Below are 24,531 nucleotides of genomic sequence, written 5' to 3' on the forward strand. Positions count from 1 at the left end.
AATAGCCAAAACAATTTTTAAAAAGAACAACAAAAGTGAAAGACTTATACTACCTGACTTTTGAACTTAATAAAAAGCCACAGTAATCAAGACAGTGAGATAGGTATTGGCACAGTATCATATACTGGGATAGTCTATATAGAGGTATAAGAATTGAGAATCCAGAAGAAAACCTATACATTTATGTCAATTTTTTATTGAGATGTCGATTAATTTTTTGACAAAGTGACACAGATAATTCAACAAAGGGAAGGATTGTCTTTTCCATTAATTAACAATTTTATTTGAGTATACATATGCAAAAAACCTGAAATTTGACACCTCACACCATAAACAAAAATTAACTCAAAATTGGCAAGAGACCTATCTATAATGCTACAATGAAAAGCTTCTAGAGCAGCAGTTCTCAACCTGTGGGTTGCGACCCCTTTGGGGGTCAAACGACCCTTTCACAGGGGACGCCTAAGACCATCAAAAAACAAAAAGATACATTATGATTCATAACAGTAGCAAAATTACAGTTATAGAGTAGCAACGAAAATAATTTTATGGTTGGGGGTCACCACAACATGAGGAACTGTANTAAAGGGTCGCAGCATTAGGAAGGTTGAGAACTGCTGTTCTAGAGGAAAACAGGGGGAAATGTGATTTCAATTATTTGGGGTATATACCCAGATGTGGGACTGCTAGATCGCATGATAGTTTTATTTTATATTGATTGAAGAACCTGCATACTGTTTTCCATAGTGGCTATACCATTCTACATTCCCACCAACAGCGTACAAGGGTTCCAATTTCTCCACAACTTTGCCAACATTTGTTATCTTTTGTTTCATTGATAATAGCAATCCTAAGAGGTGTTAAGTGATATCTCACGGTGGTTTTGATTTGCATTTCCCCGATGATTAGTAATGTTAAGCATCTTTTCATATATCTGTTGGCCATTTGTGTACCTTCTTTGGAGAAATGTCTAAGTCCTTTGCCCATTTTTTAATCAGCTTCTTTGTTTTTTTGCTATTGAGTTTCAGGAGTTCCTTATGTATTTTGGATTAACCTCTTGTCAAATATATGGTTTGCAAATATTCCCTCCAATTCAGTAGGCTACCCTTTCACTCTGTCGTTTCCTTTGCTGTACAGAGCTTTTTAGTTTCATGCAGTCTCACCTGTGTTTTTTCTTTCTTGCCTGTGCTTTTGGTGTCATAGCCAAGAAATTGTTGCCAGGACCAATGTCAAGAAGCTTTTCCCCTATGTTTTCTTCTAGGAGCTTTATGGTTTCAGACCTTATACTCAAATTTAATCCATTTGGGGTAACTTTTTGTGTATAGTGAAAGATAAGGGTTTGCTAGGCATATGGATTTTATTCTTTTGCATGTGGATATCCAGTTTTCCTAACACAATTGATTGAAGAGACTATCTTTTCTCCATTGAGCGTTTTTGGCATGCTTGTCAAAGATTAGTTGACCATATACGCATGGGTTTCTTTCTGGGCTCTCTATTCTGTTCCGTGGGGCTCTCCAGTCTGTTCTATGCATGTGTTTTTATGCCATACTGTTTTGATTAGTTAGCTTTGTAATATAGTTTGAAACCAGGAATGGTGATGCCTCCAGCTTTGTTCTTCTCAAGATTGCCTTGGTTCGTTGGGATTTTTGTGGTTCCATATGAATTTTAAGATTGTTTTTTCTTTTTCTGTAAAAAATGTCATTGGGGTTTTGGTAGACATTGCATTGAATTTGTAGACTGCTTTGGGCAGTATGGACATTTTTAACAATATTAATTCTAATCCATGAACACAGGATGTCTTTCCATTTGTGTCTTCTCTAATGTATGTCACTGGTGTTTTATAGTTTTCAGCATACAAGTCTTTCACCTCCTTGGTCAAGTTTATTCCTAAGTATTTTAGTCTCTTTGTGCTATTGTAAATGGGATTGTTTTCTTAATTTCTTTTTTGGATAATTCATTGTTGGTGTATAGAAACTCGACCGATCTTTGTATGTTGATTTTGTATCCTGCAACTTGACTAAATTTATCTATTAGTTCTAACAGGTTTTGTTTTTTGTTTTTTTTTTGTGTGTGTGTGTGTGTGTGTGTAGTCTTTAGAGTTTTCTACATATAAGATCATGTCATCTGCAAACAGAGATCATTTTACTTCCTCCTTTCCGATTTGGATGCCTTTTATCTGATCTTTATTCCTGAGTCACGTTAAAAAGCATAGAACGCACTTGGTAAACCTGTGACTTTGAATGATTACTTCGGGTTTCAATTCCCATGTGACCTAGTGAATAAATCCTTCTGAACATGATATTCCTCGTGACAGATGCCCAGAGAGCCAGAAGTCTAAGATGGAATTATCACCAGCCACCTCGTGTGACACTTGCTCCTTTGACAGCGTTATTATGCTGCTCCCTTATGCAACAAGAAAGCATGAGCCCGTCCTCAGACAGCTGTAAAGGTGGCAGGGGAGCTCTGCAAAGGTCAGGAAAGAGATCCTGAGCTCTTTTACCATCTGTTACCTGCTAGACAGGTAGCCTTGAAGACTTGAACGCCCAAGATTCTGCATTAATAACATTCATTTTATAAGCATAGTAAAAGTTACCTGATCTTAAATCAGGAATTTTGGCAAAATATGTTTCCTGTTCCTACCATTTACTTTTATAGTTTCATGGTCAATTAAGAGACCAATCTATTCTACCTAATTGATAAATTAGCAGGAAAAGTGTAAGTTCCTTGCCTGGAGCTAAACTTTGCAAAGGAGTTCCTTCTAACTCACAGGTTTCTAAAGCACTGTCTAACCCCAGCTCCTCTCTCTCCCTGTCTTGAACTCCAAAGTCCTGTCCAAGCTCCGAGCTGTGCGATCTATTTCTTGGTGTCACAGATTCACGTGGCTGAGTTCTGGGCTCGATTTTGCCAGCCCAGCAAACTCCCATCTTTGCTGCCTCCGTGAGAGGGCTTGTGACTACACTCTTAGAATATGGCCCTTCTTTCGCTTTATATTTCACATTCCTGTTTCTCTTGAATTGTCCAAATCTGTCTTCCTGAGGACAAAAACAGAACTTCATTCGCAGATGAGAAACTATTGTCCTGACCTGCAAATGTGGCTGCACGTGATAGTAATAATACACCAACCAGTTAACATTTGTGTGCGTTTACACAAACACTTCTCCATACTCATTTACTGTACAGGTGTTAATTCACGAGTCCTTTTTTTTCTGTCCTCTCCCTCCACCCTCCAGCGGTGGGACCACAGCCATAGCCTACCAACCTCCACTTTCCAGGTCTATCGCCATCACTACCACTTCCTAGCACCACAGCCACCACCAACAGAGGCTGCCAGCAGAAGTCATCAGACTAATCTTCTAGAAACACTTGTTTTTCGTATCTCCCTTGCTTATAAATCTCCTGTGATTCTCCATCATTAATGGACTAACACTAAAACATGTCAGCCTGACATTTCCTGTGATGAAAGCGGACCCAGAAGTAAATTCTAAGGGAATGGTAGGTCTTGTTTCTGGGTCACTCTGCTCTTCTGTAGGGAGGGTGCAAGCCTTGTATTCTAACCTTCATCCTGCCCAGGTTCCTCGACTTTCTTACTGATTTCAGCCGTACCCTCATCTCAGTGGACTGATAACGTGTACGGAATAGAGTTTAATCTATGACAAAGTGTCGGTGAGATATGTCATTAGCACCTCACAGACTTCTCAAAGAGAATATATTGGATGCTGGTATGAAGCTGGACTCTCCGAGAGCTCATTCCTAGGACCATGACATCTTGACCTGTAGATAGAAATGCTTTCACTGACCTCTGCTCCCCAATAGACACTCTGTACCCCCACCAGGCCCTTCTCTTCACGTTTCCCCAGACCCCCTCTATTGACCTCACCTGTTGGATCTTCACTAACACTTGTCCTTCCACCCTCTTCGTGGCTCAACTTAAGGGGCACCCTCCTCCTGGCAGTTCCTAATCAAGCATTCCTGCACCCCCCTTCTCTGAACACATGTATCACTCATTTCTTTTGGCACTTTGAGTTCCCTGAATTCTTTGTGATTTTTTTGGGGGGGGAACAGTGTGTTTTTTCCAGGACCCATCAGCTCCAAGTCAAGTGGTTGTTTCAATCTAGTTGTGGAGGGCGCAGCTCACTGGTCCATGTGGGGATCGAACCGGCAACCTTGGTGTTATGAGCCTGCGTGCTAACGAACTGAGCTAACCAGCCACCCCTGAATTATTTACATCAGTGGTGGTGGTAGGAGTTTTTCAGAGAAGACTGGTCGGGAAGACTGTGCAAGGTTGTGTTCACCTCCTCCCTGAAAATCCGCTCTGGCCAAGGGGAGGAGGAGGATAAGGTGGCCGGAACCAACTACATTTCGTTGCTGCCTCTGACTGCCTGGTCTCTACATGTTTCTCAACCACACTTGTCAAGTCCCGCGGGGCTTGAGGCCTATCTCTTCATTTCTTTGTGATTCCTGCCCAGGATGGCATAACACCACACCAACAACCAGTCCTTCTGTGGATATGCCTTATATGGATACCTCTGTCTAGACTTATCCAAGATGCAGCTTAGATTTTTTTTTTCCACTTCATTTCCATTTCCAGTCTAAAGGAAGTAGAGGATCCCTCTTTTCTGGAAAAACAACTGCAAGGGCCGTTCACGATTACCCAATTCAACTTCCTCATTTTACCCATACTATAGATTCAGACAAGCAAAGACGCAGACATATTCAAAGACCTGGTAGGGGTGGGCGGTGGAAAATAATGTTGCTACATTCTAAAAACCACACCATTGAATTCAATTAATTCCTGATGATGAGAGAATCATTTGTACTGCTCATGAAATATTGTGCCACAATATCTGATGACCCACTTTTTGGGCAGCCCCTTTCACTGCAAATAAAATGTCTCAAATCATAGAAGCACTATGGATTTCCCCATTTGAATTTTTCCCCAAACAGTAAAGCTGAAGTACTATAACAAAGTAGCACATTTCCCCCCTAGATGTGTGACCCTGGACACCTTTTATCTCCCTGAATCTCCTTTGGTAAATGAAAATAATTACAGCTCCTCCCTTGGGTTGATGTGAGGGTAAGTGAGTTGTTTATGGGATGCTCCTAACACAGTACTTGCTATATAGGATGTGCAGTCATTGTTAGTAATTGGCACCATGGTAGGGAAGCGGACACAGACTGGCAGAAGACAAAACCTCTGCCTTCACACGGGTATGCACAGGTAGCCAAGGGAGTATAGAAGAGGAGCTCTCAGAGGAAAGGGGGGGAGTAAGGTAAAGGATGCTTTCTAGCTGTGACATCCGAGAGGGGTTTTGAAGGATGAATAGGAGCTTTGGGGAGGAGGATGCAGGGTCTGCAAAAGTAACAGCTTCTGCAAAGTGATGAGCGAAAGAGCTTGGCTTGTTTCAAGGAACTGCAAAAGTAGTTTGGTATAGCTGGAATTTAGCTAGAGGGGAGCTGGCAGGGATGGCCTCAACCAGGCCTACAACCTGTGAGGCCTCAGAAGGCCACTCACTTAGAAGCGCCCCATGCTTAGTCTAATGTTCTGCAGTTGCCATCATGAAATTATTCATTTCTAAACAAGGGGCCCTGCGTTTTCATTTTGCAGTGGGCCCTGAAAATTATGGAGCCTTTCTCAGGAGCAGATGTGATATATGCTTTGTTTTAGAAAAGTGTAAGTGCGGGGCCAGCCGAGTGGCTCAGTTAGTTAAGAGCTGGCTTGGGACGCCAGAGGGCCCTGGTTCAGATCCTACATGGGGGCCAGTGACACTGCCCTCCACAGCTAAGATGCTGAACAACAGCTCAACCTGGAGCTGGGCTGCCATGAGTCACCAGCGACGGTGTGGGCTGCAGCCTCCGTGGCAGTGGTTGCCATGGGCTGCCGTGTGTAGCCAGCAGCCACTGTGAGCGGCCGTCCAGAAGCCAGCGACTGATCTGCCTCGCCCGGGAAGAGTGCAATGATGGTGCCAACTTGGGCAAGTGAAGCAACATCCTCCACAACTAAACTGAAGAACAAAAGGACAGCAACTTGTCTGTTCCCCTTCCCCCAATTCCCCAATTAAATCTTTAAAAAAAAAAAAAAAGTGCGAGCTCTGAGCAACAGGGTTGCCCGTTCAATTCCCGGCCCCAGCTGAGCTGCCACTGAGCTGCCAACAGGTGGCAGGATGGCTCAGATAAAAAAAAAAAAAAGTTTAAGTGTGGATTATGGGCAAATTACTCATGGAAAAGGAAATACAGGTATTTTTAGAAGGGGGATTCCTGTAAAAATTAATATTGGTACCAGAAGAAATCTCGAGGATATCTCCAATGTTAGCAAGCAGTAGTTTTTGGCTGGTTAGACCTTTTTCTTTTTTTTTAATTTTATTGGGGAACAGTATGTTTTTCCAGGACCCATCAACTCCAAGTCAAGTAGTTATTTCAATCTAGTTGTGGAGGGTGCAGCTCCGTGGCCCATGTGGGCATCAAACTGGCAGCCTTGGTGTTATGAGCCTGTACTCTAACCACCTGAGCTAACTGGCCACTCCTAGTTAGATGTTTTTAACCATCCATAGAAATGTACAATAGACATAATGCCATATCAGACATTGGATAATGGTGGGGGATTTCTTTTATCTTAGCTAAGAAAGTATCAGATGTTTAACTCTTCTGGTGGTGAGTTTTCTCTGAAAGCCTTTTGTGTCCCTCTCCTGCCAGAATTAATAACTGCTTCTAGAATGCTCTCGTGATATCCTTGTAGGTAAGTCTTTCGTATTTTCCAAGTAAATTCCTAGAAATTGCTAGGTCAAACAGTAAGTACATTTTTCATTTTGATAGATATTATTAAATTGTCCTTCAAAGAGTTATACTAATTAACATTCTTCCTAACAATATATAAGATACCAGATTTAAAACATGCTTGCCAGTACAGTGTAGTATCAGATTTTTTTCCTTTGTACTTCCCCACATACCTTGTACTGCCCTGTAATATAGGGCTAGGAACACTGTAATTACTTGATTGGTTGATTGATTGATTGGTTGATTGATTGTTAAGTACACAGGGTAGGTTACATCAGTTATTTAATCTTCACAAAAAACCCACTGATGTAGGCACTATTATTATCACCATTTTACAGATGAGGAAACCAAGATTAAGAAGTTTAAGGAATGTATGTAAGGTCACCTGTCACCTGGGCTTGTCTGACTCCAGAGTTCATCCTCTTAACCACAATAAGTTCTTTTATCTTAAAACGTGCTCTTGTTTATTTCCACAAGTAACCCAGGTTTTACTACAGAAAAATTAGAAACTATAGATAAATGAAAAGAAAAAAGGGGGGGAAAAATCACCCACATCCCAACCTCAACATCTTTCGATCTTCCCAATTGCCAGCTTGGTGTACATTCCTACCAATTTTACATATAATGATAAATATTGAGTTGTTGGAAAAATCATGACGCATTTTTGCAACAAAAAACAGAAAAAACTACATCATGACTTTTCCAACAACCCAATATATGTGCAATTATAATTTATAATTATATTTTAACTTATTTATAATTACTTATTAACCAAAGTGAGATGATGCTCTCGCTATATATTCTGTAATCTGTATTGTAATTTTTCATTTGGAATGTTTCCATTTAAATAAATATTTAGACCTAGGGCAATGGTATTTCATTGTATAAATTGTATAAATGTAACTCAATTCACCCATGTACCAGCAATATATGGATGCCAGCTTCCTACTCCTCAATCACAGTGGACATTTTCATATCTTTTATTATTATTAACATTGTTTTCATTATTCCTTTTAACATTTTTAACATTTGGCAATTTGGGAATCTGTTGTTTAATTTTGAATTTTTTTTCTTTTATAATTTAAAAAATGTTTCAATTACAGTTGACATACAATATTACATTCTTTACAAGTACACAATTTTGAAATTCTTAATGAAAAACACTAATTATTTCCATTAGCTTTCTGGCTATATGTGTTCCTTTGCAAGTTGGCTGTTCTTAGACTGTTCCATGTTTCTATTGATATCTTATTCCTACTGATTTGGAAGAGCTTTACATATATCTATTAAAGACATTGACCCTTCCACTGTAACACACATTGCAAATTAAACACATTTTTCATATTAAAGCATATTTCCCTGTGTTCTTTATGGAATTTTCTTCTTTGAAGATGGGGCTAACCACAGGCAAATTGTAAAATCAATTACATTTTTCTCTGGCACCCTCTCATCTTTCCTTGACATTCTCCTTCCCCGCTTCTCTTTGTATAATTTCTGAAGAATGTCTAACTTGATCAATAATATCTTTTATAGTTTGTCGTACAGGGTTTTTATGCAAAGTAGATTAATTATTAAAAGCCATTTTTTTAAATGAAGTTCCTTCACTTACTAGCTGCCTCATAAGTTTGTCACAATAGAATTTTTTTATTTGCCAGCTGAATAGGTGGAGTCAGTATAATTTAATTGTATGTTGTTATTTAAACAGATGTCAAGTATCTCTTCATATATTCAAAAGCTATTTGAATGGTTTTTGTCTGTGAACTGCTTGTATAGGATCTTTGCTCATCTTTCTGTTGGTAATTAGTCCCTTTTTTTTATTGGCTTGTAAGAGTACTTTATATTTAAAAACAATAGCCTTGCCCTTAATATATTTACCAGTTTATCACTTGTATTTTTACTTTATAACATTTTGCCATGAGGAAAATCTTAATTTGTATATAGACAAATTTACCAATATTTTCTTTTAAGTCTTCTGAGATTTTTTTCATTTTCAGAAAGCCCTTCCTACTCTAAATATAAAGACATTCTCCTGAATTCTCTTCTTATATTTGTATGGTTTTATTTTTTTAAATATTATCTAAATCTTTAATACACTTGGATCTTGTTTTGGTGTGGTGGCAAGAGTTAAGGAAACAATTTTTTTCCCATTTGTGTCAACAACCAATTATTCAAAATCAAAATTTCCCCACTGATTCAAAATGCCACCTTCATTATCATTTAAATTCTCATCTATTTTGGGTCTCTTTTATGGTTCTGTATTCTTTTCCACTGATCTGCCTACCCACGTGCTCATGAAAAACCATTTTAGTACTTATGGCTTTTTAAATGTACTTTGATAGGGCTGGTCTCTTCTCATTACTCTTGGTTTTCAAAAACATCTTGGTTGTTAGCTGTTTACTTTTCCATATAAACTTTCTAATCATGTTGTCTGGTCCCTCTCCACCAAACTCCTGTTGGTGACATGATCAGATCTGAATTTCAAAAAGATCATTCTTTTTGTAAAGAATAAGCATGCATGAGGGAGGACCAGTGAAAAATGTTTCATGAGTTCACAAGAGAGATGAGGGTAACTTGGACAAGGATGGCAGCAGTAGAGATGGAAAGAAAATAGGAGGATCAAGTGGTATGGAGAAATAACAATGGACAGGACTTGGTGATGAATGTGACGTTTCATTTTAGAAAGAGGTAGGTGGTTTTCTAGTCTTTCCTGGAGCAACTCTAAGATTTAGTCCTGTTCTGTAATGGCTCCAATCTGGATGAATCCAAGGAATGCAGGATTAGTGTTGGAGTTGCCCTGAAATCAGGGTCCTCCAGGGAAAAGACTTGGAGCTCTTCTGTAATGAGAGATCATGGGTTCAGACGAGATTCCCTGAAGTAAATTACCTCCCTGCACCATGCCCTGTATTAGGAAGACCAAACCGCCTTCTAAAGCACTTCACAGGCTGTGCGGATGTAACCCTTGACCTCAAATCTCATTGTTCTAAATGGCATTAGTGTATTCTGAGACATTCTGTCACATCACATTTGGGGCCTGGAGAGCCAACTTGTGGTTAGTGAAGAAAAAATATGATACTTCAGTTTTCCTTTCTTCAGTTCCTCAAAAATTTCCTCGAAGAGAATTACCATAAGATTCCACTCCTAGGTATATACCCAAAAGAATTAAAAGTGGGAACTCAAAGAGATCTTTGTATACCAATGGTCAGCAGCATTGTTCAAAATAGCCAAAAGGTAGAAACAGGAAGCAGCCCAAATGTCCATCATCAGATGAATAGATAAACAAATATGCTATACGTATACAATGGAATATTATTCAGCCTTAAAAAGAAGGAAATTCTGACACATGCTACAATATGGATGAATCTAGAAAGCATTATGCTGAGTGAAATAAGCCAGTCGCAAAAGGACAAAAACTCTGTGATCCCACTTATATAAGGTACCTACAATTAGCAAATTCCTAGAAACAGAAAGTAGAATAGCAGTTACCAGGGCTGCGGGAAGGAGGAAATGGGGAATTACTATTTAATGGATATGAGTTTCTGTTTGGTAGTGATGAAAAAGTTCTGGGAATAAATAGCAGCGATGGCTGCACAACATTGAGAACTTAACGTCACTGAATTGTGCACTTAAAAATGGTTAAAATGGAAAATTTTATGTCATGTATATTTTACCAAATTAAAAAAGGATGTATTTTTTTTAAGTTTTCTTTTCTTAGAATGTGTCATGGTAGAGGAACCGCCCCACAGCACTGAGACAAAGTATGATCGTGTGATGATGGCTATAAGCAGTATTAGCATTCTAAGACCTAGGTATTACAGAGTAGGCAATAAACTCTCTGACCCAAAACAATGCAAAATATTTTGGGAAACAAACTATATAACCTGCATCTCCGGAAATCCCCTCCCAAGTGGCTAACCACAAAGGGAGGAAACATACCAGGGTGAAACCAAAAGTTTACAGTCAAAACTTAGAGTTCATATTATTTCACCCTGTACCAATGAACACAGTGCAGATGTGCACATTTGATATGATTGGGGCATTTAAGTTTTCTTTGCTTTAGTTTTTCTTTATGCCATATTTTAGGGACACTCTTCTTCCCAAATGTTTTTTTTTAAAAATAGATCTAAAGCATTTGATTAAATAGAAGCTATTTAAAACTCACCTGGCAAATCACCTGAATATTATTAATAAGTCACCAGAACTAGGCAGTATCCTTTAAAGAGCTCTGATGACAGCTGGGGATGAAATGGAGTTACTGGTGGTCAAACTCATGTTACAAATGACTGCTAAGCTAGAGATGCTCAAGTTGCCAATGCTACTTCCATGCAAAAAAATTTTTTTGTGCATTCCAGAGGACACCCTTAGTGGAATCTGTCATACAATGTAGGAACAGCTAAATGAACAAACCTTCCAGAGTGAACAGCAACATGGTATCCAGAAAAAGGAAAACATAATTGATTATTATTGTGCAAATAAGTGGATTTAAATATAGTGATAAAATTCTTGGGCAAAATTCTACACAAAAGTGAATTTTTCTAAACACATAGTCATCATGAGATTGAAGAGCATGCAAAGGCTCAGGTGGTGGCTTAATGAGAGTAAATGAGGGGTAAGAATAAAGGGAACTGCTTCTCAAGGGAGGGAGGTAATAGCCCTTCCAAGTCATTGCTATATGTGATGAATATATGTGCTTTGAAATCGACAAGTTTGTGGGCATCAATGAGCTGAGGAAATGACAATTTAAGGAACAATTTTAAGTAACAAGATGTTAAAATGAAATTTTCAGCTGAGGCACCTGAAATAGACACCACATTCTATGGAGGTACAAGAATACTTAACTGCAGGATTTACAAAGCAGATGGCATAAGAAAATAATAATAATAATAATAATAATAATAATAATAATAATAATAAGAAGAAGAAGAAGAAGAAGAAGAAGAAGAAGAAGAAGAAGAAGAAGCACTACACACCTATTAGAATGGCCCAAATCCAGAACACTGACACCAAATGTTGGCCTGGTTGTGGAGCAACAGAAACTCCCAGTCACTGCTGGTGAGGAAGCTGGTGCAGCAACTTTGGAAGACAGTTTGGCGGTTTCTTACAAAACTAAACATACTCTTACCATATGATTCTGCAATCTGCTCCTTGACATGTACCCAAAGGAATTGAAAGTTTATGTCCATGCAAAAACCTTCACATGGATGTCATAGCAGCTTTATTCAAAATTGCCAAAACTTGGAAGCAACCAAGATGTCCTTGTAGGATAAATAAACTGGGATACATCCACACGATAGAATATTACTCAGTGCTAAAAAGAAATGAGCTATCAAGCCATGAAAAGACATGGAGGAAACTTAAATGCATGTAAATGAAAGGAGCCAATCTGAAAGGCTACATACTGTATGATTGCAACTATATAATATTCTGGAAAAGGCAAAACTATGGAGACAAAAAAATCAGTGGTGGGGCGGCCTGTTAGTTCAGTTAGTTAGAGCGCAATGCTCATAACACCAAGATTGCCGGTTCAATCCCCTCCTGGGCCACTGAGCTGCGCCCTCCACAACTAGATTGAAACAACTACTTGACTTGGAGCTGATGGGTCCTGGAAAACCACACTGTTCCCCCCAATGCCAAAAAAAAAAAAAAATCAGTGGTTGCCAGGGATGAGGTGGGGCGATAAATAGGTGATACACAGAGGATTTTTAGGGCAGTGAAAATACATTGTAATGATGGATCTATGCCATTACACATTTGCTTAAACCCATACGATGTACAACACCAAGAGTGAATTTTAAGGTAACTATGGACTTTTGGTGATTATGATGTGACAATGTAGGTTCATCAAGTGTAACAAATATATCATTCTGATGAGCGATGTGGATAATGGGGGAAACTATATGTTGGGGACAAGGGGTATATGGGAAATCTATGCATCTTCCTTTCAATATTGTTGTAAATCTAAAACTGCACTAAAAAAATGAAGTCTAAAAAATGATATTAACTGATTATTTATCCACTTGGAAAAGAAAATAATTATTAAAAAAAAACCTACTGGGTGTTTTGCTAGTTAAAGCATCTACAGAAAGATGTTGTGAAGTTAGACCCAGTACCTAGAGGGGCAAATTGGCTCAGGCAATGAAGAGAATAAGAATATGCCACCCCAAAATATGTCACTTTGGCAAAATGATTATTTTAAGTTGAAGACACTTGAGATTGAACAGATGCAAGGGTGGCAGGGAAGGCTTCTGGGAGCTTCCCTTACCTAAGTAAAAGCAGTAACTTGTGGGGGCGGCCAAGTGGCTCAGTGGGTTAGAACACATGCTCTGAACAACAAGGTTGCCTGTTCGATTTCCACATGGGCCAGTGAGCTGCACCTAACTTGACTTGGAGCTGATGGGTCCTGGAAAAAACACACTGTTACCCAATTAAAAAAATATTAAAAAAAGTAACTTCTGGGAAATATGGCTGCCATAAATTCCTCTTTAGGGTGGGTCTCCCAGAAGGGAGAACACGAATATAACCCCAACCCCTTCTCCAGGGGACGGTAATGACCCTGAAGAAGACTGAAAGACCACTTATACCTATATAGACAAATATTATCACAGACTTTATTATCTCTCATCTGTTCTCTTAAAAGCCCATTTGCATATCCTAAAGAAATCTATTTGTCCTTCCCATAAGAAGCCTTCCCCCACTTTCATCTACTAAATTAGGTATATACTCCTTTAAACTCTAACCATTTAAGAAGACAGCTACTTCCTCTGATGGTTCCCACATGCGTAGAAAATAAACCTTTCCCCCTGTTAACCTGTCTTTTGTCAGTGTATGTCTCAGGCCCCAGGTACTGAACCTAAGAGGGTGCAGGAAAAGTTTTTTTTCCCCCTCCCTTACAGCAGAAAAGGAAATTTGTTGGCCCAGCCAACTGAACTGCAGGAACGGTGCATGTGAGCTGGGCCTCAGGATGACCACAACCAGGGACTGGAACGCCACCAACCCTGCCTCCATCTCTCGTTTCTGCTTCTGTCAGTGTGCCACCTACTTTCTCCCACCACAGACTGGCTTCTTCCACGAAGCCGGTGAGGACATGGCCACCAAACAGCTCTGACTCATACCTCACAGTTTTGCCCCCTGAGATCGCCTGAGACCCTCTCCATCTGGTTGAAGGTCAGGAACCTCCAGGATTGGCCTGGAGGAACACGCCTACCCTCCAGCCAATCACTGGGTTAAAGAAGCAAATTTGTAAGAAACTGGGGGCTCCCACTGAACCACACATTGAGAAGCAGTATTTCTGAGAAGAGGGTGCTATTCTAGGCAGATAGAACAGTACATATCCCCTGCACAGCCCTTCCCAATACCACTCTGAATTCCTCAGAAACAGTCAGGCCCTCTGCAAAGCTCCTTGGCATTCTAAATCCTCACCTCTAGGGCATCCTGCATCCCTGACTTTCTCCACTAACATTGGGTTGGCGGGAGGGCTGGGAGGCAGTAGAACCCTGCCAAGAGTCACAGCCTTTTTGTAGCTTGTCAGTGCTCAGTTCCCAGAGGGCTGGACACTTCTCTATTCCATCTTGCTCTCTTCAATTTCAGGAACAATATTGGCCAGTATTCAAGACTCCTGTAGTCTCTGCTCCATAGCTGCTAGGGCTTTCTCCCCACTCTGTATACCCTTGACCCTGTGGCATGTATCTTAAAAACCTAGACCACAAACTAAACGATGCCATGCTCCTCTTGAGAGTAAACCTTGGACTGTCAGATTATCAAATAATGGTAGTGGGAAGTGGAGAAAGATCCGACCTTATTTCCCCACTCTGCCCACGGCCAGCTCTGTCTTCATCTCCCCACGTGGGTTGGTTCCCCTTCTGTTGAGACCCACCCGGCAGCGTTACCAATGAAGGAAGGTAAGATGAGTGACTCTAGCTGAGAAGACTGTGTGCCTCGCCCTTCAAAGCTTTAGGGAGATAAATTTAGACATAAAACAGGAAGTAATTCTCTCCGTGGCTGAGAGAGACCTAAGGGAAGTTATTGCCCCAAGATATTTTAAAGCTGAAGTGTGGGGGAGCCTTTCTCAAACATTAACAGAGATCAGAATCACCTGGAGGGCTGGTTACACCGTTATTATTGGGACCATCCCCAGAGCTTCTGATTCCCAGGGTTTGGGGTTGGGCTGAGAATCTGCATTTCTTTAAAAAAAGCTGATGCTATTGGTCCAGGGATCACACTTTGAGAACTATGGCAGAGGGTCAGGAACAGACAGAAAACCTCTCTGGGCCACAGAGCTTTCATCTGACGTTGAAGGTGTTCGGCAAGGCTGGCTAAGGATCTCTTTAGAGCTGACATTCCGTGGTTACAGTGTTCAACGGGTGACTACATGTGTACTCGTGTCAAGCTATTCTCATTACTATTAAATAATTATTGATTGCTTACTTTATTAAGATACCATAAAAATTTCCAATAGCATCAGAACTCTGATCTATCTACAGCAAAATCTCATTAAATAAAACTCATTGAGGTCACTTAGGGAAAAGCTTAAATTATAGAATATTTTAAATAAACATCCTTTTACTCACAATTTTGACATTTTTGAAACAAAAATGTTTCAAAGGAAAGTTTTCCTTTGAGTTGCTTTACAAATTTAATTAATAAGTAGCATATAAGGATTAGTATATAAGTAATGTGTTCAAAGACCTTAAGGACAATTTAAACTGTTGGATAAATTAGACATGTACTTTTATCTTCCCTTTTCCCCAAAAATATACATCTTACTTGCATTTTAATTGAATACTGTGTCCATCCTCCTGAAATAACTATTTATTCTCAGTATCTAATTTTATATATAACTACTACATTACTATTTGAACTGTCAGTCATTTAAATATTGCTCCTCTGCCCACACAAATAAATCTTATTTACATGTTAATTTGTTGAACTCAAACTACTCCACAGTCCTGGAGCAGCAGACATCCTTCATGGCTGCCTGATCGCGTGCTCTCCCCCTCTGGGGCCTAATGCCCTTCCACACAGAATCTAAGGATTGAAGGGGACTTAGAAACCATCTAGTCTACACTCCCATCCAACCCACCAATTGTGGCCTCCGGGTACCATGCCAAGGAATTCCCAGGCCCTGAATGGACAGCCCAAGGGATCAGGACCTTGGAATCAATTCTTGACACATAGCACCTTGTGAAGAGTTTGCGAAGGTCCCTCCATCAGAAACCCCTGGAAACTGAGAATAGGTCACCCTTGGGGGCATGGGTAGAGCCACTACTAATGTATTAGACCAACTTTGCACCTGAGCATGCTCACCTGCAAAAGTTAATGTCATCATTTACTGGGAATGGTCATGGTTGTCACATGTTTTTTAAAATATTAAATTATACCTTATTACCCGAATAATCATGCCTTCATTGGTCGGATTCCTTTCACTCTGAGTCCACCATTCCTAATCCTAGAAGGTTATTTCTCTTTGTTCCTGACCCATCTCTAGGCCTTTTGATAGAAGTCCCTGGAAAACTACTCAACTCCATACCCCAACAATACAGAAATCCTGAGGTCTAAAATCTTGCTTTGTCACTTTTTTCATGTTTGTGTAATCTATCTCCTCAGCAAGATCATAGGAAATCCTGACTCCCCTTGTCAATATCAGCTTGATTCCCAAAGGATGTGTGTATGGAAGAGGGACATGTCATGCAGGGCACAGTGCAGACAAAGGCACTCTCTTTACCAACGGGTAAGTCACCAGCCAAAATCCTTTTGGTACAATTCTACCTTGATGGGATGGCATAGACTAGTGGGAACCACTACTTTATCTCAAGGCCTAGAGCAGAGCTGGCCTCATCAGCTGCTCTCTCCATACTTCCTGTCTTTTAGGGGCCACCCTGATCCCACGTTGCCTTTCAGCTGCATGTCTAAATTCCCACCCCACCCCTGATCTAGTTGGCCTTGGTCCCAAGTTCCTAGGTCTGGAGTAGGGTGTTCCCAAACGAGACAGCAGGATGCAACCAGACCTAATAAGCAGACTATGCCAGCACTTACACAGAAGAACAGAAATACGAATGTCAAGGAAAATAGAAGTGACAAAAGATTGGCTGAAGGTAAGTCAGGATCAAACAGGGGCTGGTGTATGTCCACCATCTTGACAATCCTAAGGTAAATTGGCTCACTTTTCATGCACCAGCTCTATGGTCTCTTGATTCAGATGCTCTTAACACCCTGGCTCTTTGGAATCCTGGCTGAACAGGTCAGCTCGGAGCCCATCCTGGGGAGGGAGAGGAATTCAAGTAGGGATTGGGGACAGGGTGGCGAGCAGCGCCCTTGTTAGAAGCTGGTAGAAGCTGGACGCCTAGAAGAAGAAGAAAGAGGCTTTCTCCCTTAAGAGTGAGACTAATAGGTGGATCACCCCCTTCACCTGGGCCCTCTACTGGTCTTCGCTTCTCCCACTTTTAGCATTCTTACTCTGTGAAGGGAAAGGGGAAAGAATCAAGTAGCCCTAGAGAATCTGGCCCTTTGACTCCCCTCAGAAGCTCCTTTCCCGCTATGCCCTTGATTTCATCGCTGACAAACAGAAGTGCTTCTTCTCCAAAGGTGGAATGAAAGGCAGAGATCCTAAGCGCTCCCTAGAGCAGCGGTTCTCAACCTGTGGGTCGTGACCCCTTTGAGGGTCGAATGACCTTTTCACAGGGGTCGCCTAAGGCCATCGGAAAACAAAAAGATATTTACATTACGATTCATAACAGTGGCAAAATTACAGTTATAGAGTAGCAACGAAAATAATTTGATGGTTGGGGGTCACCACAACATGAGGAACTGTATTAAGGGGTCGCGGCATTAGGAAGGTTGAGAACCGCTGCCCTAGAGTAATGGTTCTCACCTAGACTACATATTTGAATCAGATGGGGAATGAAGAAAAAACATCCCAGTAACCAGGCAGCATCCCCAAGACAATTAAATAAAAATCTTGAGTGTGAGATCCAGACATCAGTGTATTTTAAAACTCCCCACATGATTCTAATGTACAGACCAGGCTGAGCGCCACTGCCCTGGAGATTAAGTGTCCCTTCTTAAGCCTGGCTGCACGTTAGAATCACTTGAAAGACTTTTAAAACTGTTGCCTGCGCCCCACCCCAGAGCAATTAAAACCAGAGTCTCTAGGGATTCTGGCCCAGCTATCAGTATGTTTTTAAGGTTCCTCGAGTAATTCTTTTGTGTGTGTATGCGGTAAACTGTATACAGCATAAAATTTACCATTTTAATTTTTTTAAGTATATAATTCAGTGACATTAAGTACATTCACAATGTTGCACAACCATTGCCACTATTCATTTCCAGAACTTTCTCATCATCCCAAACAGAAACTCTACATCCATTAAACACTAACTCCCCATTTCTCTCTTCTCCCAGCCCCTGGTAGCCTCTATTCTACGTTCTGTCTCTATGAATTTGCCTTTTTTTAGGTAACTCATATAAGTGGAATCATACAGCATTTGTCCTTTTGTGACAGGCTTATTTCACTCAGCATAATGGTTTCTAGGTTTATCCATGTTGTAGCACTTGTCAGAACTTCCTTCCTTCTTAAGGCTGAATGATATTCCACTGTATATTTACACACCACCTTTTGCTTATCTACTCATCTGTTAATGGACATTTGGACTGTTTCCACTTTTAGCTATTATGAATAATGCTGCTACAAACATTGGCGTACAAGGATCTGTTTGAATCTCTGCTTTCAAATCTTTTGGTTATATACCCAGAAGGGAGATTGCTAGATCGTATAGCAATTCTATGTGTAACTTTTTTTTTTTCTTCATCCTGAGGTAAAGATCAGATAGGAGCAATATCAGCACGCACAGGTGGCTGCTTCCCTGTTATTCTGTAGAAATCCATGAGACATCATTTTTGAGAAAAACATAAAAATTATCCCTCTCCTCTTTTCCCCAATTCTTCAGTAAAACTCATTCGTTTCTTCCTCCCCCATTAACTTTGTTGAATGAGCGGAAGGGGATGAATCTAAAGGAGCTTGTCCTATCAGGCCTTCTAATACCACCAAACTCCCCACTTCCCGTTTTCTACCATCGCTTTCTCAAGAGTAGCAAACATTTTAGAAACCAAGCCAGGTATCCACCCTTCATGTCATTCTTTGAATTCTGAGGTAGAAAATTAGAGAATTTATTTGTCTTCTTTATGGTATGTTCTTGGATTTTTAAAAATGGATTGATCCAAAGCCTTAGTATATAATTTCTAGGCAGAAGTGTTGACTGTGTGGACTGGGCAGAAGTGTGAACTGAAAACAGTTGCCAATTGTAATGCAGGTTTAAGGGGGGAAAGAACTTATTTGTTAATAACCTACTCTGTTAGGCACAGTGCTAATGCTTTTAAAAAATATCTCCACTAATTCTCATAATATCCCTCTTACGTAGGTATGAAACTGCATTTTTATGAATGGGTGAAGTGAGCTTACTATAAAGGGCCACAATAATATAATAGGTGTTAAAGTAAAAATTCCAACCCAGCTTTGACCAACCCCGAAAAGCATCTGCTTTGGTAATCTCACCACCCTGTGTCCCATTCCTTAACATGGACCACATCTTCCAATACTATTGTCAGGCCAGGGACCAGTTCTCTTATGTGAACTTCCCAGACTAACAACAATTTACAAAAAACTTCCATATGCGATCTTATTTGATCTTCACAATATGATTCCGTAAGTTAGTCAGGATCTACATGACTTATCTTCATCTTATAGGATTCATAGGTTCAAGGTTACTTTGCTAATGCTCAAACCTAGGTCCTCCTGGCTACAAATCACCTTTGGCCTATAGAACATCTGATTTTTATCTTAATCAGTGAGGCCAATCTTGGTAGTGATTACTGTAGTTGACCCAGTAATGACACTGTTTGGGGAATTTGGTCTTGTTTCTGGTCAATCCTAATGCCCACATACCTAATGACTCATGGTATCATGGGAAATTCATAGGCAGAGAGTAGAATCATTATTTCCTGTACAAGCATCATAATAGGGCCCCATTTAGCTATTATTATCTAACATCTTTGCTACAGACTGAATATGTGTGTCCCTACCAAAATTCATATGTTGAAATCTATTCCCCCACAATGGGGTTGTATTTAGAGAAGGAGACTTTGGGAGGTGATTAGTGTCCTTAAAAAAGATACCCCAGAAGCTCTCTCGGGGCCTTCTGAGCATGTCTATGTGTAACTTTTTGAGGAACTGTCACGACCTCATGTGATTCTTATGTGTAGCCAAAGGTAAAGAATACTGGTGTGGCCTGCATCCCTCTGACACCCTAAGAGAGCGCTGATTGGTAGTTGGTAAATATTATTGAATTAATTTCTTCATCCATTGCCTTGTAGCCCAATGCAGTTGTCACTGTCACAAGGTCAAAAGACTATTGGGTGAATTAATGTAGTTAGTACCCTTTTGAAAACCCCAACAAAGTATCTCATGATCATGAGAACTATCACCTCAACTGCGGTTCCTCCCTTCTGTTGAAATGTGTCCCCAATGATTTGTTAGCACTAATCACTTAAGTATCAGAGTTTCTCAATGGTTTGCTTTGTAGATAATATATGAAATCTGATTCAAGACTCTTCCTGTCATGATGCCATATCTATCATGATACCTAGTGTATTTCCTGTCATAAACTAGTGCTCAGATGTCTCCTTAAATAGGAAAGAGAGTGTGCTGCACATGTGAATGTCTTCCATCTCATGAAGCATTGCTAAGCTGTCTGCTGATAGCATCAGGAGATTTCCCTTGTATGTGAGGAATTTTTTTTCTCTTGCTGCTCCATCTGGTACTTTATCCTCGGTATATTCACACTTCCTTCCTGCTGCCAACAGATTACTCACCCATCCCTTTCCTTGCCAGAAGCAGAGAGTGGGTTTAGTCTACCTTGTACTCTAAGCACTATAAGGAAAATTGACAATGACTGAAATGTAATAGGTATCTTAACTAGCTCATCTATCTGGGTTAGTCTACGATTTTCATTGTCTTTGATTTGGCTATTTTGCAACTCTGATAGAAGTCGTAGAAAACTGATAGCAATGCACATCACTCATAATTATAAGTAAGTAAATTATTTCAGGTGGAGGTTCAATTGATTTCCTTCCTCCACTGTGGAAGAAGCCAGTTTTGCTTTTATTAAGCTAATTCATTTCAGCATCCTCCTGGGCTTACATATTTATCTTGTATTTGGATTCTCCTTTGAAGTGGTCATAACACCTTTCTGGTTCCCTTGTTCACGAATGTGTTAACTAAAATCTTTGACATGTGTTCATTGTACATTTGTTGAGAGTCATGATTTTAACTTACTTTAAAAAAAAACAAAAACTATCCTATCCAAAATCCAGAACACCATCAACTCCAGATGCTACAGGAATTCTCATTACTGGTGGGAATGCAAAAGGGTGCAGCCACTTTGGGAAACAGTTTGGCAGTTTCTTACAAAACTAAATATACTCTTACCATGCAATCCAGCAATCTCACACCTTAGTATTTACCTAAAAGAGTTGAAAAATTAACACCCACACAAAAACCTGCACATGGATGTTTATAGCACCTTTACTCACAGTTGTCAAAACTCGTAAGCAACCAAGATGTCCTTCAGCAGGTGAAAGGATATATAAACTGTGGTCCATACAGACAGCGGGATGTTATTCAGTGCTAAAAAGAAATGAGCTGTCGAGCCATGAAAAGACATGGAATAGCCTTAAATGCTTATTACTAAGTGAAAGAAGCCAATCAGAAAAGGCCGTATGATTCCAACTACATGACATTCTGAAAAATACAAAAAATATAGAGACAGTGAAAAGACCCGTGGTTGCAAAGGGTTGGGAAGGAGGAGGGATGAACAGATGGGGCACAGAGAATTTTTAGGGCTGTGAAGATACTATGTATGATACTATAATGATGGATACATGCCATTCAACACATATTTGTCTAAACCCAGAGAACGTACACCACCACAAGTGAACCCTAATGTGAACTATGGACTTTGGGTGACTAAGATATATCAGTGTAGGTTCATTCGTTGTAATAAATGTACCATCTGGTGGGAGGCGCTGATAATAGGAGAGGCTATAAGAGCAAAAGGTATATGAGAAATCTCTGTACCATCCCTGTAATTTTGCTGTGAACCTAAAACTGCTCTAAAAAAAAATAAGAAAGCCTTAATAAAAACAAAAAATTAAAAACCAACCTATAACAGTGTTTCGCATAGAGCCTGGCACAAGGTGGACATCCAATAAATATTTGTTAATGATTAAATGAATGAGTGAATCAATGGATTTAAACAGTAAGTAAGTTCTTGCCGTGGATGATTCATTGTGAAGAAAGGATGTGAAACACTGGCGTGACGCTTAGGTACTATTCCAAAGCTGAAATCAAAATGGGCAAATCCCCCTAATCCTTTGGGAGTTGCCACCAAGAGGGTCTGTAAGGGATGTGGAGATCCCATGTCTGAGAGTGGACTGAAGGGTCTCAGCACACAGGTTGACAGAGGCCATGAAGGGTGCTGGGCATGGAATAATGGTAGGAGACAAGTGATGCCATTTAAGTCACAAGACTCCTGTTTCCTTTTCCTCTGCTGCATACAGACCCCAAGGCCTGCAGGTTTTCTCTTGCACCGGGCCATTGAAAACCTATCCACATATGAAATCATATGTCGTTCTGGCATTTTTAGTGAGAGGACAATCTGTAGAGAAATTGGGTAAAGGAAAAAAAAATCTATGAGTCAGTTTCCAGATTTGTGAGTGTTTTGAAGATTACATCAATGGATTTCCATAGAATGAAACCACAAGCTTCCTCCCAATTGTCTGGATTCACAAAGATCTATGTCACTTTTAACTAATGAGGAAGAACTCCCAAGTGTATTATCTATAGACATGCATGAACTTTTAAGGGGCACTTAAGAGCCAAATCTCCACTCTGTTTTTCGCCCATATTTATATACAAGTAATGGTTCATATATGGAAAAGGAAACTAAATTACTGTTATATATAGATTATATATATATATATATATAACATATAAATTGTATATTATATATCTAATCTCCCATTTATTTCTCACTGCAATCCTTTGAAGCAGGTACTATTATCTTCCGCTTTCTACAGATGTGGAAATTGAAGCTGAGAGGTTACCTATGTAACTTGCCTAAAGTCACACCACTAATAAGTGGCAGCATCAAGATTCAAATTCTGGGCTAACTCTAAAGGTCACATTCTTGGTAGCAAGAATATATATATATATATATATATATATATATATATATATATATATATAAAATCTGCCAATAAAATCTTTTAAAAAAGAAAAAAACAACTAGACCAATAAAGACTAGAAGACTTAATTTCCATAATTGGTACATGTAGTTAATAGACTCTCAAAATACATGTTCAATGATTGAGGACAAAACAGAAAGGCACTAGAAGTGACTGGGAAAGGTTTACCAAGGCAAACTGAGTATGAAACAAGCTTTTGCATTTGCAAAGATAATAGGTATCAGTTATTATTCACTATGTATGAGCCAAGCAGAATAAATGCTTTACATACATCAACTCCTTTAATCCAGGTAACAACTCTATATATACTATATTGTCAGTGCCATTTTAACAGATGAGACAGAGAATTAAGTATCTTATTCAAGGTCATGAAACTAGAATCGAGCAGATTTTTGTGGATTCAAAGACTGTGCAGTTAGCCATTATGCTGCACTCTGAACTCCAAATTTACACTGGATGGAAAAGTATACCAATTGCTTGTGCTAGAATGTGGTGGAGACTGTATGGAGCGACTACCTCCCCGACAGGCAGTGAGAATTGGGGTGTCCAAATTATTGCTACAAAAAAAATCCTGCTGTTGTCCTGTGGGATGACAAAGCTAATGCACTAGAAGCTGGGCCAGGAAGCCTTGTGGCTGGTCACACTTTGTAAGTTGCTTGCTTTTGTCCCAAACGACCCTATAGTTTCCAATGGGAAAACGACCTTGAATATTGCTAAAATTGGGAAAACGAGCTTAAGTGCAGTCTGCATTTATTTCATCTATTCTTGACCCTTCCAGGGGAGGGCGTTCTCTATAAGCTTGCCTGCTTTGATTTATGAAGATTGTGGGTGGCAGTCTGACTTGGAGGAAACCAGGCGATTCCTGCTAAAAACAATCATTTCCAACATCGCATTAGTGAATTTAAATAGTCCACAGCCTAGTTAAAAAAAAATTAAAAAAAAAAGTGTAGGCACAAATTTCGGGCAATTTCCATTAAGTATCTGGATGTCTAGCACTACTTCCTTTAGCAATGCACACACATCAACCCCTAAAACAAGGAAGCCTCCGCTGAGGTTGCCCATTGCGGGTGCTGGTGGCGTCATCCTGCACACGCAAGTCACTGAGTCAGCGGAGCGCGGCCCCGGGAGCAAGCGGCCAGGAACTAGAGAGCCGCGTGCTCCCGTCTCTGGCGTGAAGCAAGCCTCCTCCCACGGTCTCGGGAAGCCCCGACGCCACAGGCTTCCTCGCCCGTAGTGGAGTCGCCCCGGCGTAGTTCCTCCACCGCTTCCTCCTACAGCGGCAACCACCCAACCCTTCCTGCTCGGCCAAGACTCCACCACCCCAGGTTTGAAGCGCGCGCCTCAACTAACGCGGAGGCGGCGGAGACGGCGAGGGAGGTGCGCGGGTTGCGCGCACGCGCGCGGTGGGCGGCCCCGCCCCGCCCGAGGCCCCGCCCCGAGGCCCCGCCCCGCCCCGAGGCCCCGCCT

General features: G+C 40.4%; 2 protein-coding genes across 2 annotated transcripts in view; one reads left to right on the forward strand and one right to left on the reverse strand.

The window, feature by feature from the left end:
• The window catches only part of MALT1 (MALT1 paracaspase), a 92,161-nt gene that overhangs the window by 6,319 nt on the left and 61,311 nt on the right, over nt 1-24,531 (forward strand). The gene's annotated exons all lie outside the window — the stretch shown is intronic.
• MALT1-AS1 (MALT1 antisense RNA 1) overlaps nt 23,671-24,531 on the reverse strand; it is a 1,372-nt gene continuing 511 nt past the window's right edge. Inside the window, 2 exon segments of the mRNA XM_019640609.1 lie at nt 23,671-23,877; nt 23,879-23,926. Coding sequence (XP_019496154.1) covers nt 23,671-23,877; nt 23,879-23,926 — 255 coding nt within the window.

This window comes from Hipposideros armiger, unplaced genomic scaffold, assembly GCF_001890085.2.
Source record: "Hipposideros armiger isolate ML-2016 unplaced genomic scaffold, ASM189008v1 scaffold_52, whole genome shotgun sequence".
In the NCBI taxonomy this organism is placed as follows: domain Eukaryota; kingdom Metazoa; phylum Chordata; class Mammalia; order Chiroptera; family Hipposideridae; genus Hipposideros; species Hipposideros armiger.